Here is a 16282-nt window from a genome sequence, read left to right on the forward strand (position 1 = left end):
AATCAAGACATACTCAAATGATGTAATTCTCCTATTTGCATTTGCGTTGCTGATAAAAGAATTGAATTCTTGCTGAATTGTGCACCTGAGATGATTACTCCCATGGGATAGAGAAGAAGGAAGGGATTTGTTTCCATTTAGAGCTTCAAGGAATGAAAGGGTGATTTAAATGATGTCTAATCTATTGACAATTTTAGAAGTTTTTCCTGACAGGCCTATAAGAACATCTATTGGGGAAGACAGATTTGAGCTAAAAGTTAAACCTGACCTGACTCATTTACAGAATTTTTATTTAAGTGGAAAAAGTAAGAAAGACTTTAGTTGGCCAGCAACTCTGGTGAACTTGTTGGAGGTCTGTGGCATAATTGGGGATGAAAGCTTTTACAGGAGAACCTTCTTTTGCATATTAAATGATACCAAGATGTAGAATTAATAACAAGAAGAATCCAAACTCTGATACACACAAGAAGTGTGATTTTGAATGAGGAGAAATTGGAGAATTAATAATATCCATCCTGCACTATTTAATTAGGTGGTTGCCAGAATCTGCTGGATGGCTGATTGTCCACAACAAATATGACGATGCCTTAAAGGTGCTCAGGAAAGTCGCAAAAATCAATGGAGTAAAGGATGAGACCCTGACTGTAGAGGTGAGATGGGAAGGAGGAGCCAGGGCTGGGTGTGGGAAATGGTGGCTTTTGAAGTCAAGCCCAATAGATGGGGGCCTACCAAGAGGAAAGCCCAATTTCTGATGATGCTAATCTAACTCTCAGTGGGCCAGGGAACAGTAAGAGATTGGGGTGGATACTTTAATTCATATTGAACAAGAATAGAGACTCTGTGATGGAGAGTCCTTGGAGGCTACAGTAAACTTGCCTGTTTGAAGACACCAATCTTTGAGGCTTTCTAGTTGTGTCAGAGAGAGAAATCAGAGTTGGGGAGGAGGTACCTGAACTATGGGATGGTGTGAGGATCCCTTTGTGGAGGAGGGGGCCAGAGGGAGTCTCTGCTTCTTTCTGGTTTAAGAAGGTCTCTGCAGCCCTCTGCCCTTCTCTCCTCCTGTCTCAAACTCCATTCTCCCTATTCCTTCTTGTCTGCTCTTTCTGCTTTTTTTCTCCTCATTTCTTTCTTTACTCAGTGGTTTAACCTTTGCCCTGCCATTCCATAAGCAGACAATGTAAAATGGTTGATTAGACAATTATATAATGAATATTAAATGAGATTTTATTCGTAAAACACTTAGCACAGTGCTTGCCTTCTATATAAAGGTTCTTCATAAGTGTTTATTCCTTGCCTCTCTCTGGCCCCAGAGAGTGCTTCTTCCCTGCCTCTCTCTGGCCCCAGAGCAGTCTTGACTGTGACTGAGCCTAGCAAGGATCACCTATTTACACAGGACAAAAGTATAAAAAGGGTTTCAATGAAATTCGCATGAAATGAGTTTAATGCTTTGTGCTCTAGTAACTTACAGGAGCACAAGGTAGGTACAGAAGCCAGCCCCTGAAGGCAATGTGGATGGAACACTAGATTTTTCAGTTAGGAGACATGAGTTTGAATCCTTCCTCAGTCAGGTCCTGGCTGGGTCATCATGGGCAAGTCCCTTATCCTCTGAGTCTTCAGTTTCTTCATCTATGTATAACTTCCATGGGAATTTCCCTAACTCATAAGTGGGTTACCCAAACAGGACCACCCGTGGTTCCAAGCTTTGAATTTCTATGGGACCAAATTCACACAGCAGCTGAAAGAATATTGCCCTCTGTTCAAGCTAAAGCCTCAACCTTCAGTCTTGCTGCAAGGATGGGAAAATACAACAGAAGCATGGTGTTCTCTCTGTGGAGCTACATCCTCTCAAAACCATAGCTCACGAGCCCCCAGTAGTAAGGTTGCCTTTGTTGTTCAGCCAAAGAGCACAAACCGAGCAAAGGCATTTAATGAAAGAACATGGTAAGAAATTATCAATAATTTCCCCACAAACCTGGTGAACACTTTCAACAACTGTAATCTGTAGTGACAGACATGAGCACAGCCTGTGGTCTCTGCTGATCTTGCATGACCTGGGGGTTCTCAATGGTACTCCTCTGACCATGGCATGGCTTCACTGGGCATGTTGTAATAGAACTTGCCATTGGGGTAAGGAAAGGCTTAACAAGACTTTTGGGTCATAACCAATGAATTCTCATTTGGACCCAGTCCCTGTGTAGAATCTGTTACCAACCCAATCCTTCCTGCTCCTTTCTTCTGTTCTTCTATACTCTAATCTCCAGATTGACTCTACCCTCGGTTCTTCTCCTTAAAGGCTTTGAGATCCACTGTGGAGATGGAACCGGTTGCAGCAGAGACCCATTACACCATGTTGGATTTGGTCCGCTTACCCATTCTGCGTACAAGAATCCTTAGTTTGTCCTTGGCAGGGTAGGTTCCCTACAATGCAAACACCCCCAAAAGAATCTCTCAGGTAGACACAGTAAGTAGGTGGTAGATAAGGACAGGCTGATCTGCCATCTCCTATCTGTTGTTCACAGAATTGTAGAATCTTAGAGCTAGGTGGCGCTGCAATGGATAGAGTGCCAGTCCTGGAATCTGTCATCTTCCTGAGTTCAAATCTGGCCTCATCTGTGTGAGCCTGAGCAAGTCATTCTACCCTGTTTGCCTGAGTTTCCTCATACATAAAATGAAGTGGAGAAGGAAATGACAAGCCGCTCCAATATCTTTGCCAAAAAAAAAACAAAACCTCCAGTGGGGTCATGAAGAGTCAGACATGACTGAAACAACTCAGTGACAACAAAGAGTTGGAGAAGCCTTCAAGGTCATCTAATTAAACCTGAATTTAAGGAATTCACTCACCAGTACTCCTCACATTAGGCCCACTAACAATTATCCAGCTTCTGTCTAAAAATCTCTATGGAATCCACTAGCTCTTGGCATGGCTCATTCTACCTTCAGCCAGCTCTAACTATTATGATGTTGTTTGTTACATAGAACCTAAACCTGCCTCTCTGTGACTTCCATCTTGGCTCCTCATTCTGCCTCTGGGGCCATGTAGAGAATATGTTTACTTTCTTCCATATGTCAGCCCTGCAGGTCCTTAAAGTCAGATCTAAACAAGTGGAAAAATATTAATTTTTCATGGTTAGAGCAAGCCAGTGCAATGAAAATTACCATTTTACCTAAATTAACTTACTTATTCAATGCCATACCAATGAAATTAAGAAAAAATTATTTCATTGAGATAGAAAAATTGATGCTAAAAATCATCTGGAAGAACAAAAGGTCAAGAATATTAAGGGAATCAATGAAAAAATATGAAGGAAGGTGGCCCAGCCAAACCAAACCTCAAACTGTATTTTAGATTGGTAATTATCAAAACAATTTGGTACTGACTAAGAAATACAGTGATGGATCAGTAGAATAGATTAGGTATTCAATACATTGTAGTAAATGACTAAAGTAATTTTGGGTTTGACAAGCTCAAAGATCAAAGCTTCTGGGACAAAAACTCATTATTTGACAAAAACTGTAGGAAAAACTGGAAAATAGTCTTTCAGAAACTAGGTATAGACCAAAATCTCACGTTGTGTACCAAGATAAGGTCAAAATGATTTACACATAAAGGGTGATTCCTTATGTAAATTAAGAGAGCATGGGGTAGTTTTCCTATCAAATCTATGGATAAGAGAAAAATTTAGGACCAAACAAGATATAGAGAGCATCCCAAAATGTAAAATGGATAATTTTGATTACATGAAATTAAAAAGATTTTGCACAAACAAAACCAATGCAACCAAAATTAGAAGGAGAGCAGAAAACTGTGGTGGGGGGGATTTGCAGCAAGTATCTCTGATAAAGGTTTAATTTATCAATTATGTATAGAAATCAGTCAAATTTATAAGCATACCAGTTATTCCCCAATTGATAAACAGTCAGAGAATATGACCAGGCAGGTTTCAGACAAAGAAATCAAAGCTACCTGTAGTCATATGAAAAAATTCTGTAAATTACTATTTATTAGAGAAATGCAAATTAACACAACTCTGAAGTACCAGCTCACACCCATCTGCATCGCCAAGGCAACATTCACAGTGATTGCTATTGTTATGAGTACGCCAGCGTGGTTCTGAATCATAAAATGTAATAGACTCTCCATATAGAAGACGGAAGCAAAACATTTATTGAGACACCAGAAAGCCAAATTCTAACACCAGTAAACTGAATCCATCATAGCAAAAAAGAATTAAAACACATTGTCACTACAGAGAGCATTTCCATTCCAAAGCCATCTCCCTAGCACAGCTAGCTTGCCTCCTGTCTCTCTCTCAGCTTTAATTGCTCTAACTTCCTTCCTGCTCCATCCTTTCATGTTCCACTTGTTTAGCAAGCTCCTCCCACCACATGTAACTTATGCTTCCTGTGATGTAAGCAGGTCGCATGGGCCTACTAATAGATGGGGAAGATCTTCAAATTTACATTACCATTACACCATCAGATTGGCTAATATGACAGAAAAGGCAAATGATACATTTTGAAGGGGATATGGGAAAAGTGGGATACTGATGCACTGTTGGTGGAGTTGTGAGATGATTCAACCATTCTGGAGAACAATTTGGAACTATGCCTAAAGGGCTATAAAATTGCACATACCCTTTGATCCAACAATACCACTACTAGGTCTGTATCCCCCAATTTTTTTTAAAAAGGGAAAAGAACCTATTTTACAAAAATATTTATAGGAGATCTTTTCTTTTGGTGGCTAAGATCTGGAAACTGAGGGGATGTCTATGAAATGGTGTATGACTGAAAAACTTGTAGTATATGATTGTGGTGAATATTATTGATGTGAGAAATGGTGAGTAGGATGCTTTAAGAAAAACCTCGAAAAACTTATATGAACTTAACCGAAGTAAAGTGAGCAGCCAGGAGAACCTTGTACACAGTAACAGCAACTTGAGTGATGATCAACTATGACAGATCTGCCTCTTCTCAGCAATATAATGATCCAAGTTAATCCCAAAGGCCTCATGATGAAAAATGCTGTCTGCCTCCAGAGAAAGAACTGATGGAGACTGAATGCAGATCAAAGCATGCTATTTTCTCTTCCTTCCTTCCTTCCTTCCTTCCTTCCTTCCTTCCTTCCTTCCTTTCTTTCTTTCTTTCTTTCTTTCTTTCTTTCTTTCTTTCTTTCTTTCTTTCTTTCTTTCTTTCTTTCTTTCTTTCTTTCTTTCTTTCTTTCTTTCTTTCTCTCCTACCAAATGACTATGGAAACATTTCATATAATTGCACATGTATAAGCTATACAAGATTGCTTATAATGTCAGTGAGAGGGAGGAGAGAGAGGGAGGCATGTAATTTGGAAATCAAAACTTTAAAAAATGAATCAAAAATTATTTTTCAGTGCAGTTGGAAAAATATTATTGAAGAAAGAAATCACAGCCCTTTCTACTGTCTACATTACAACCCAAAAGACTTTCTTGATGTTTCCTGAACCAGGGAGTCCATCTCCCACTCTATGTTTTTGTATGTGCAAGTGCTCATGCATAGAACACACCCCCTCCTCACCTTTGCCTTCTGGAATCCTTAGCTACCTTCAAGGCTCAGCCTCGGGCACAAGATCCTTTTCTGCCCTTTTCTGGTCACCCTACTTAGTGATCCCCTTGCTCTCCTAGATTTATCTGGCATTCACCTAACTGTATTCATGGAGCATCCTCACTTCCCACAGAATATGAACTCCTTGAGGGGTTTGGGTCTTTGCGGGGTTTGTACAGACCCCCGTACCCCACAGGTGTTTATTTGTTAAACTGATGTGCATTTAATGGTGAGCTCTGGGCTCCAAGTGTGATGTATTCTCTCTGCTTTCCCCGCTGTCTGCTACAGTTTCACAACAAGAATGCTTTATTATGGGCTCTCTCTGGATCTTCAGAACCTGGGGAGCAATATTCAAATGCTCCAGGTTCTTTTTGGAGCTTCTGCCTTCCTAAGCAGGGTTGGGGGCTTGTTCGTCATGAACCGCCTTGGCCGTCGAACAATAGCAGTGGCCTGCCTCCTTCTTGCTGGACTGTTCATACTTCCCAGTGCATTTCTGCCTCAAGGTAAGAGAGTGGGATTTGGGGAAAGGGGAGAAAGGGGAGTAGGAGTAGCATAGCATTAGAAGCAGCTAAATGGCCCAGTGGATAGAGCAGAGGCAGCTAGGTGGCCTGATAGAGACTGGTTCTGGAGTCAGGTGAGTTGAGTTCAAATCCAGACTCAGATACTTCACAGCTGGGAGACCCTGGGCAAGTCACTTACCCTCTGCCTGCCTCCATTTAGTCATCTGTAAAATGAGGATAATAATAGCACCTACCTCAAGGGGTTTTGTCAGATAATATTTGTAATGTTCTTAGCCCAGTGCCTGGCACATGGGAAGATTGAAATACACATCAGCTATAGTACTTTTCTTAATTGTCATTTTTGAAGAGAAGTTCCTTTCCCATCTTTAAGGCTGAGTTGGATGTGGCCTCCCTGGACTGGTCAGACCTCCCCCTCTACCTCTCCCTTTGGAGCAAAGGGACAGTGAAATGAATGTAGGATTCAGGGTCTTGATTCTTCCAAGGGACAAAAGGGGGAAAGGCTGTATCTCTGGTTGTGTTCATTAAACCCTCAAACTTAGAGCACAGAGATCTTAGAGCACAGATGAATGGTCACCATGGGCTCCTTGAGTGTTAGGACCCTAGAGGTCAAGTGGATGGAGATCTGCTCTCAAATCCAGGAAGGGCCTCCCGTTTACACTGTGTATCTCTTACATGCCTGGTTGTCTGCATGTTGTCTCCCTCATTAGAATGTGAGCTCCTTATGGGCAAGGACCTTGTTTTGGCCCTTCTTTGTATCTCCCTCACATATTGTAAGTGCTTAATGAATACTCCTTAACTAATGGAGTTCAAGTCTTGTCTTATACCCTACTGTCTGTGTGACCCTGGACAAGTCACTTAACTGCTCAGTATAGTAGGCAACTTATAGACTATAGATTGAGAGAAAAGACCAATCTGAGTTAGTAGAGTGAATTTCTTTACTTGGGTGTTCCCTATACACCTGTATAAGAATGAAATGATAGTTCCTATCCCTATCCTCAGTGACAATTAGGACTAAAAGTATGAGACCCCTGACTCATAGTATCATAGATAGAGAGCATAAATGACCTCAGAGGCCATCTAATTGAAATCCCATTTTTACAGATGAGGAAACTGAGTCCCAGGGAATTGAAGTGACTTTCTCAAGGTCACACAAGTAGTGTACCTCAGAGGTGGAATTTGAACTCAGGTCCTCTAGTCCCAATGGCATCAGTCTTTCCACTGTGCTGTGGTGCTTCCCTAACCTTCTCACTTTAAAGAGTAGGAAATAGGCTCAAAGAGGAAATACAATTTGCCCAGGGCTATAGAGCTAATAAATGGCAGAAACAAAACTCAAACCCAGGCGGCAACAGATGAGTAGATGGATATATATATATATATATATATATGCATAAATAGGTGGATAGATAGATGTATGGATAGATAGTTATAGATAGAAGGAAAGATAGATAGGTTGAAAATAGATGGATGAGTGGATAGATAGATAGAGATGGATAGACAGTTCAATAGGTTGTGGTCCTTCATTCTCAAAGAGGACCAAAATGATATCACTATGCTTGGGTCAAGATTCAATGTGTCTGACTGTGACTGATCAGGCTAATACAAACTTAGAATGCTCTACCACCAGGCACAAATGGTTTGTGTGAACATTCGGGGTGGATACTCCAGACTTGTGCATCCTAAATTTTCCTTTGAGGTGTCTCAATTCTGCTTTGCTCACAGAGCACAGCACCTTCTCTGATGTGGAAAAACCATGCTGAATAGTTCTGTGCAAGAGTCTCCCATGTCACAAATCAATTCCAAAGTTCTTGAGAGAGACCTTGAGAGCATCCTTGTATCTCTTTGTCCGACCACCATGTGAATGCTTGGCCTGTGTGAGTTCTTCATAAAATAGGCTTTTTGGCAAGTGTACATTTTACATTCAAACAACATGGCCAGCCTATTGGAGTTGTGCTCTCCGAAGCAGAGTTTGAATGCTTGGCAGTTTAGTTCATGTAAGGACCTCAGTGTCTGGTACCTTATTCTGACAGGTGATCTTCAGAATCTTCCTAAGACAATTCAGAAGGAAGCGATTCAGTTTCCTGGCATAGTGCTGGTAGACTGTCCAGGTTTCACAGGCATAGAACAATGAGGTCAGCACAACTGCTTTGTAGCCCTTCAATTTGGTAGTCACTCTTCTCTCCCATACTTTCCTTCAGAGACTCCCAAACACTGAGCTAGCTCTGGCAATGCGTGCATCATCCTCATTATCAATGTGTACTTCCCTGGAAAGTATACTACCAAGGTAAGTGAACTTATCCACAGCATTCAAAACTTCTCCATTTGCTGGAACTGAAGGTTCCACATATGGATGGTGTGGTGGTGGCTAATGGAACACCTGTCTTTTCTTGGTGTTAATTGTTAGGCCAAAATTAGCACAAGCAGCAGAGAAGTGATCCATACTTTGTTGCATCTCAGTTTGAGAGGATGCATTGAGTGCACAATCATCTGCAAACAGAAAATCATGCACCAACACTCCCTCCACTTTGGTCTCAGCTTGTAGCCTTTTCAAGAAGAATTTACCATCAGTTCGGTAGCTGACCTTGATGCTGTGTTCATCCTCATTGAAAGTACTTGACAACATGGCTGAAAACATCATTCTAAAAAGCCTGGCAGCAAGCACACAACCTTGTTTCACTCTATTGGTGAGTGGGAAGGCATGAGAGCATTGCCCATTATCTAGAATCCGAGCAAGCATGGCATCATGAAATTGATATACAATTGACATACATGAAATTGATGAACTTCTCCAGGCAACCAAATTTTGACATAATTTTCCATAAGCCTTCATGACTAACAGTATCAAAGACCTTGATCAGATCTACAAACATTGTATACAGACCTTTGTTCTGCTCCTGGCATTTCTCCTGGAGTTGTTGGGCAGCAAACACCATATTGACTTTTCCTCAGCCCTTTCTAAAGCCACACTGGCTCTCAGGTAGATGACCATCTTCCAGGTGAAGGATCATCCTATTAAGGAGATCTCTCGCAAGTATCTTACCAGCAATGACTAACAGAGGGACACCCCTGTGATTGTCACAGGATAATCTATTTCTTTTACCTTTATAGAGATGGGCAATGGAGGCATCCTTGAACTCCTGGGTGATAACCTCCTCTTGCCATATAACCTGGAAAATTTCAGTCAGCTTTTCTATGAGCAATTGACCCCCAACCTTGTAAATCTCAGCTGGAATAGAATCGCTACCAGGTGCTTTGGTACATGAAAGGAGCCTAATGGCATTCAAAACCTCTTCTGCAGTTGAAGCTTCAGCTAGGGAGGGAATGACATCAACCTGAAGCAAACAGTCAATAGCTTCAGCATTGATTGATGAAGGTCTGTTGAGAACACCATGGAAGTATTCAGCCCATCTCTCTAGGATCATCTCCTTATCACTAATCAATGTGGCTTCATCAACACTGAGTAGTTGAGATGCACCATAGGTCTTTGGTCCATATACAGTCTTCAGGGCATCATAAAAGCACATAGGATTATTACTATCATCATAAGACTAAATTTCATCTGCCTTCATACTGAGCCAAGAATCCTTCATCTCTCTAAGCTTTGATTGTACTTTACTTTTGATGGAATTATATGCTGCCTTCCTAGAGATGGATGAACTATCCTGCTGGTAAACCCTGTGGAGTTCCCATTTTTCATTTAGCAGCTTTTGAATTTCCCCATCATTTTCATCAAACCAGTCATGGTGTTAGTGAGTGTTCTGACCCAGATGAGGAAATTCAGTGCTATATACCAAATCTCTGAAAGCTGCTCACTCCTTTTCTGCTCCACTGTTGCCAACTGTGTGTTGGCTCAATTTTCCCTCCAAGTTAGCAACAAACTGTTCCCACTCAGAGAAGAGCTCTAATTTGTTGACAGTAATTCTTCTGGTAGTCATTTTGCCTTGGGGGTGCTGCTTTTGTTGAATGCAAATATTTAGCTTGGAAAGGATAAGTCTATGATCAGTCCAGCACTCTGCACCACACATAGCTTTCATCACTGTCACATCCTGTCTCTTCTCCTTACAATCGCATAGTCTATTAAATGCCAATGTTTGCTGTGAGGATGCATCCATGAAATTTTATTACATTTAGGTAAACAGAAGACAGTGTTGGTGATGAGAAGGTCATGAGATGCACAAGTCTTCAGTAGTAAGTGACCATTCCTGTTGCTGTTTCCAACTCCATTCCTCCCAAGGACTCCTTGACAAGTCTGGTAGTCTGAGCCTACTCTAGCATTAAAGTCATCCAGAATTATAAGCTTGTCCTCTTTTGGCACATTGATGATGAGGGTCTCCAAGTCTTCATAAAATTTTTCATTGACCTCATTAGGGTTCATCATGGTGGGAGCATAGGCACTGATGATGGCAGCATGATGTTTTCCTGCAAGTGGCAATCACCTTGTCATGAGCCTGTACTTCACTCATTTTGGCAGGCATACAAGCTTCTTTAGTAGATTAGTTTTGATTATAAAACCTATGTCAGCTTCATCTCACTCCCCTTCACAGCGGCCACTCAAGAAAACATGTATCCAGCTCTGACTTCGGTAAGCTGGCCTTCATTTGCCAGCCTCGTTTCACTCAGGGCTGCTATTTGGATGCAATACCTACTGAGTTCTCTTGCAACAAGAGCTGTTCATCTGTCAGGTCTATTAGATTTTGTGTTGTCTGTAAGTGTGTGCACAATCCATGTGCCAATGGTGAGTGGAATTGTCTTTGCAGATGGTTGTGTGCATTCCTTTGTGTTTCGACTGCAGAGTGGGATTCCTCACCTGCTGCAGTAATTGGGCCAGGGTTGGGTAAGCAGACAATTTTAAGGAACCTTTTCTAGCCCCTTCCTCACAGGAGGAGGCAAGCAGTGTGATCCTGAAAAGGCTGCTCAGACACCCAGGGGGCTGCCAAATCCCACTGTGGCTTCCAGTGAGAAATGGCTCTATGGCCTGGGCTGCCTGTAGTCACAAGATTGTGACTACAGCTCCAAGTGTATCCTCACCTGTTGCTTCATCATTTGCGTGTCACCTCAAGACTTTGAGATAGGTATAATGGTAGAATGGTATGGGTGATGTGTTTTGATTTGTGAGTAAACTGGATTTAAGTGAGGCAGAGTTGCACAAAGTCATCAGACTCACTCTCTTCTCCAGAGTCTTCACAGTCCAGTGGCAGAACATAATCAAGACAACTAACTGGTGATGGCTCAAGTTTCAGGGGATGTCCTTGGTGTCACTGATGTCTAACCAAGTTCTAAGTGCTCCACAGTGCCTGCTTCAGCTGCCTTCATGGCCATTGGATCAAATTGTTCTCATCCTCCCTTTCCACCAGGGGAAGTCTTCACATGGTTGGGGTAGATACCTCCCTAACTCACCAATGGGTTTGAGACCCTTTAGTTACCCTCAACCTGGTTCAGCCCATCTACCAGGGTGTGGCCAGCGCACATGCTGCAGCTTCTTGGGGCCACAGGTGAGAGTTGGGTGGCATAGGTGGACACCAAAGGTGGAATGCAGGCCTGAAAAGGGCCCAGCAGCCATCACACCAGAGGTAGCAGTCCTCCCTGAACACATCCTACACCCTATTGTTCAATAGATGGATGAGTGGATAGACATATAGATGAATAAGATGGATGGATAGATGGATGGATGAATGGATAGATAGATGAGTGGATGGATGAATAGATAGAAATATAGAAAAATGGATGAGTGGTTAGATACATAGATAGATGGATGGACAGATGGATAGGTGGGTAGACAGGCAGAGAGATAGAGAGATAAAGAGATGGATCAATAGGATGAACAAGTGAATTGAATGAATGATGAATAAATGGCTACTGTATGGTTTGAATTCAGCTTTACAGAGTTCCTTGAAAGAAGGAATTGTTGAATTCTTCTTTACCTTACCCCTCAGCAATTAGCATGGAGCCTCACATATGGTCAGGACGCAATAATTATTTATCATTTCCTAGATGAAACAAACCAATAACAGTCACCATTTAGAGAGCGCTTTAAGGTTTGCAGATTACTTTATGTGTATCATGTCATTCATGTCTCACAAAAACCCTGGGAGCCAGATGCCAAGATCCCCATTTTACAGACAAGGAAACTGGGCTGAGACAGGTGAAATGACTTGCCCAGAGTCACCCAGCTAGTAAGCTTATGAAATAAGATCTTCCAGACTTTAAGCCTAGCACCCTATTTTACACCACTTAGCTGCTTCTAATAAGAAATATTAATAGGATAAATGGATGGATGGGTATGTAGATGAAGGGAGTGAATGAGTAGAGGAATAAACTGAGGGATGAGTATGTGGATTAATATGTGATGTGGTGACTAAATGAAAGAATGGCTCCAAGATGTGTTGAACTTTGATTTATTGATATTCTGGGGTCTTCTGCTTTATAGGAATTTTGCGTGTGGTTTTGGCAATACTAGGAATCAGCTGTACTGTGATCTGCATGTCCAGTAATGCTGTCTATTCTACAGAGCTCCTACCCACAGTAGTCAGGTAGGACAGAGAATTTGGGGATAAAGTAACGGCCGTTGCCATTTCTGGGGAAAGGGGGAATGAGGAGAGACTTAATAGACTAGATCCCCCGGGAGATGTGCCAGGGAGATTTCCTGTGTCTGGGGCTCTCTCTGACATAACCAGGCTCTCACCTTAAAGGTTCAGAGACACCTGCCCCCCACCAATATCAGCTCCTCTCAAAGTTACATCATTCTCTCAGACCTTCCTTTTCCTCTGGACATAAACTTCCACCTTCATTGAAAGCAACCTGGTCATTGGCAATCCGAAATCATCTAAGCTGGTTCTCAGACAATAAAGGCAGAGATCACCCTGGAGCCTCGCAGGAATTCTCTCCAGCTCAGTAGGGGCTGCCATAGCTTCTGTCTCGTGGCCTTTGAAGACCCAGAGTGTCTTCCATGTCACAAGGAGGTCTCAGAGGAGGACTTGGGGTGAAGCACATGGAGCTGTTTCTCTAGAAATAGGATTAGAGCCACCTTCAAGAATTAGCCAAGCTAAAACAACAGCAGCTGCAGCTATACAGAGTGAACTAGCAGGATGAATGGGCAATGCCAACAAGCCTGTGGGTGTCAGGAAATTCAGTCTCTCTCTTACCTAGACCCTGGTTTGAACATGGACTTGAAATATGTGTGTGAGGACAAGCCAGCATCCTGGGATAACAGTAGGTAGCATTCATTCATCACCTTTAAAGTTTCACAAAGGTTTAGGCATGTCATTCCAGTACAATGGTAGTGCAACTGGAAAGCACTGGACTTTGAGCCTGGAAAATCTGAGGTCAAATCTAGCCTCAGACGCTGACCAGCTGTGTGACCGTGGGTAAATCACTTAACCCGTCTTTCCCTCAGGCTCCTCATCTGTAAAATTGGAATAATAAGAGCATCTACTACCCAGAGTTCTTAGGAACATCCAATGAGATAACATACGCAAAGGATCATGGGAACCTTAAAGCCTGGTCGTTATTGTCATCATGGTGTGAAAGAAGAGATAATAAACAGGGAAGGGCCAATAAGAACTCTGCCCTTACACACATGCACAGTACCCTCAGCCTGATGCACCCCACACATGTGAGTGTTGGAGTTACTCTGTGACTGCATCCAGATGGCTCACCATGGTTGTCTTTGAATAGTCATCGATCCAGTGGTCAGCGTGTAGGCCAAAGACTCCCCAAAGGGAATGCTTCTTTTCTGGAGAGCTTTTTCTAAATATTGGTGAACATGCCACTGGCTGTCCCCAAGAAAAGTAAGGGACATCAAGGGAGCACCTTGCATGCCCTTGATGAATCCAAATGACTTGGCCCAGATGACCTGCGTCCTGGGGTCCTGAAAGAACCAGTCAAGATAGTGATGGACAAACTTAATCAACGATTATTGAGGATCACAGATAACAGGAAAGGTGCCATGAGATTACAGAAGTACAAATGTTTGAATTTTGAAAAAGGGAAGGTAACAGAACGTACAAACCCTGGGTCAATGAGCTTAACTTGGATTCCAGGAAAATTCTAGAATGAGCCATTAAAAATATGGTTTGTGAATATTTAGAAAGGGAAGCATTGATTATGAAGAGGCAGACTTAGCTAAGAGAGGGGAAGGGGATAATTAATAGGTGTTGAGTCTAGGACTTGTATAGAACCACAGAATCTGAGAGTCAGATAGAGCCTCAATAGCCATCTAATCCAACTCATGAATGAAGGAATTGCCCCTACAGTGCCCCCAACAAATGGCTATCTGGCATGTTTGAAGACCTCCAAAGAGGAGAAACTTCTTGTGGTGTTGAGTCTAGGATAATCAGATTTTCTTTGCCCTGACAGGAACACATGCAAGGGATTCATTTTCATGGGAGATAGAATTGGGGCAATGCTGGCCCCATTAGTGAATACACTCAGGCACAACATTGCAGCCCTGCCTCAGATCATCTTTGCCATCATAGCCATCACTGCTAGCCTTGTGGTCTTCTTCTTCCTCCCTGAAACCCAGAACCAGCCAATGCCTGACACCATCCAAGATCTAGAATGCGGGTGAGTACTGCCTGTGGAATCTCGGCAAGATCTCTTAACCTCTCAGTTGCATTTGCTTCATCTGTAAAAGGAGGAAATTGGACTAGATGAATGAATGCAAATCACTGGCCTGGAAGAATCTTTTGGTCCGGAGAGTCACAGGGAGGGTGCATAGAAGCACAGGGGAGTCTATTGACCATGCCTTTCCTGGAGCAATGGCAATATTGTTTTCAGTATCTTTCCAGAGCTGGAAAGGGAGTAGGATGGGCATGGGTGGTGGAGCGAAGCGGGTGTAGAGATTGCCACCAGGTAACACCTTAAGACATAGAGTCATCATACAAAAAGACAATGATAGCTACCAAATAGCCAGCAAGATTCTCCTGGCCCCCCAAGTCAAATAAGTTTCTTCTCCCTCAATCAAATGAGGTAATCTTTGTAAAAGCACTTAGCACAGTGCCTGACACATAGTGGGTGCTTCAGGAATGCTTATCCCCTTTCCTTCCCTCCACTGTATGCACTCAAATTTGTTTCTTTTGTTTCCATTCATTCCTGGGAAGACATTCAAGAGAAGAAGCAAGACCAAGAGAGGAGGGTGACCGTGCAGTGAAAATAAGCCAGTTTTAAGATTGCTCCAGGAATCTGACTGAGAAGAAAACAACTCTAGTCTAATCTGGGCTTTCCTCTTTCCTCCTGGTGGGGAGGCCATGAGTCCAACATTTAGAGCACCAGGGGTCCTGTTTGGACTCCAGGCTTGCAGGAGGTTTCAGTGGTGTGACTCCATCAACGAGCTTTAATTAAACACGTCCTAAGTGCTAGATGTTGGAGATCCAAAGCCAAAAACCCAGCAAGCTTTGCTTTCTAGGAGTTCACATTCTTCCTGGGGAGACATCACAAACCCAAATAAATAAATACAGAAAGTAATTAAAGCAAAGAGTCTGAGAGAATACTTCTCAGGGGACCTGTGCCCATTTACTTGAAGATGCCCTGACCCCAAAGCTTAGTTGTCATGATTCCCTTTATCACGCCTCTGTTCCAGCCAAGCTTGTCTTCCAACTTCCCAATTATGTGCCTTTGCACAGGCTGTGCTTCTATGCCTAGGTTCTTTTACCTACTTGCTTTTCCCTCGGACAATCCTTAGGTACCAACTCCAGTGGAAAAAGTTTTTCATTCTCCTAGTTATTAGTGATGTTTCCTTCCTCAAATTGCCTGCTGTATTCATTCCTTTATATGTACTCTGTCTGCCTTCTGCCCTATAGAATGCAAACTGTTGGAAGGCAGGGACCGTTTTTGTTTATTTTCTCTCTATGTCCTCAGCACCCAGAATGGTGCCCTGACTTCTTGGGCCTTAATAAATCTTTATTGCATTGGGCTGCTCAAATTGAATTATTAAAAACCGATATGAAGAGAAGTCAACAAAATCTGGCAGTTGGCATGAAACCAGGTGAAATTCACAATGTAAAACCTCAGGGTTTGGTGTATTCATGTATAGGGCAATGAGACTCTTACCTGTAACAGAATTACCTGGAAAAAAGGAGAAAGCCGCATTGCTTTCTCCAATTGATAAATCTAATTAACGAATTCATATCAAAGAATATGAATAGACAATTTTCTTTTTTGAGTATTTTATTTTTTCCATATATAGGTAA

General features: G+C 42.4%; 1 protein-coding gene across 1 annotated transcript in view; it reads left to right on the plus strand.

Annotated features, from left to right (window-relative positions):
- Nucleotides 1–15260, plus strand: part of LOC118852927 (solute carrier family 22 member 11-like) — a 31997-nt gene extending 16737 nt beyond the window's left edge. Inside the window, exons 5-10 of the mRNA XM_036762657.1 lie at nucleotides 533–650; nucleotides 2294–2409; nucleotides 5866–6080; nucleotides 12523–12625; nucleotides 14451–14657; nucleotides 15194–15260. Of these exons, the coding sequence (XP_036618552.1) occupies nucleotides 533–650; nucleotides 2294–2409; nucleotides 5866–6080; nucleotides 12523–12625; nucleotides 14451–14657; nucleotides 15194–15260 (826 nt within the window). The remainder of the gene's footprint in view (nucleotides 1–532; nucleotides 651–2293; nucleotides 2410–5865; nucleotides 6081–12522; nucleotides 12626–14450; nucleotides 14658–15193) is intronic.
- Nucleotides 15261–16282: the final 1022 nt, after the last annotated feature.

This window comes from Trichosurus vulpecula, chromosome 6, assembly GCF_011100635.1.
Source record: "Trichosurus vulpecula isolate mTriVul1 chromosome 6, mTriVul1.pri, whole genome shotgun sequence".
Classification (NCBI taxonomy): Eukaryota; Metazoa; Chordata; class Mammalia; order Diprotodontia; family Phalangeridae; genus Trichosurus; species Trichosurus vulpecula.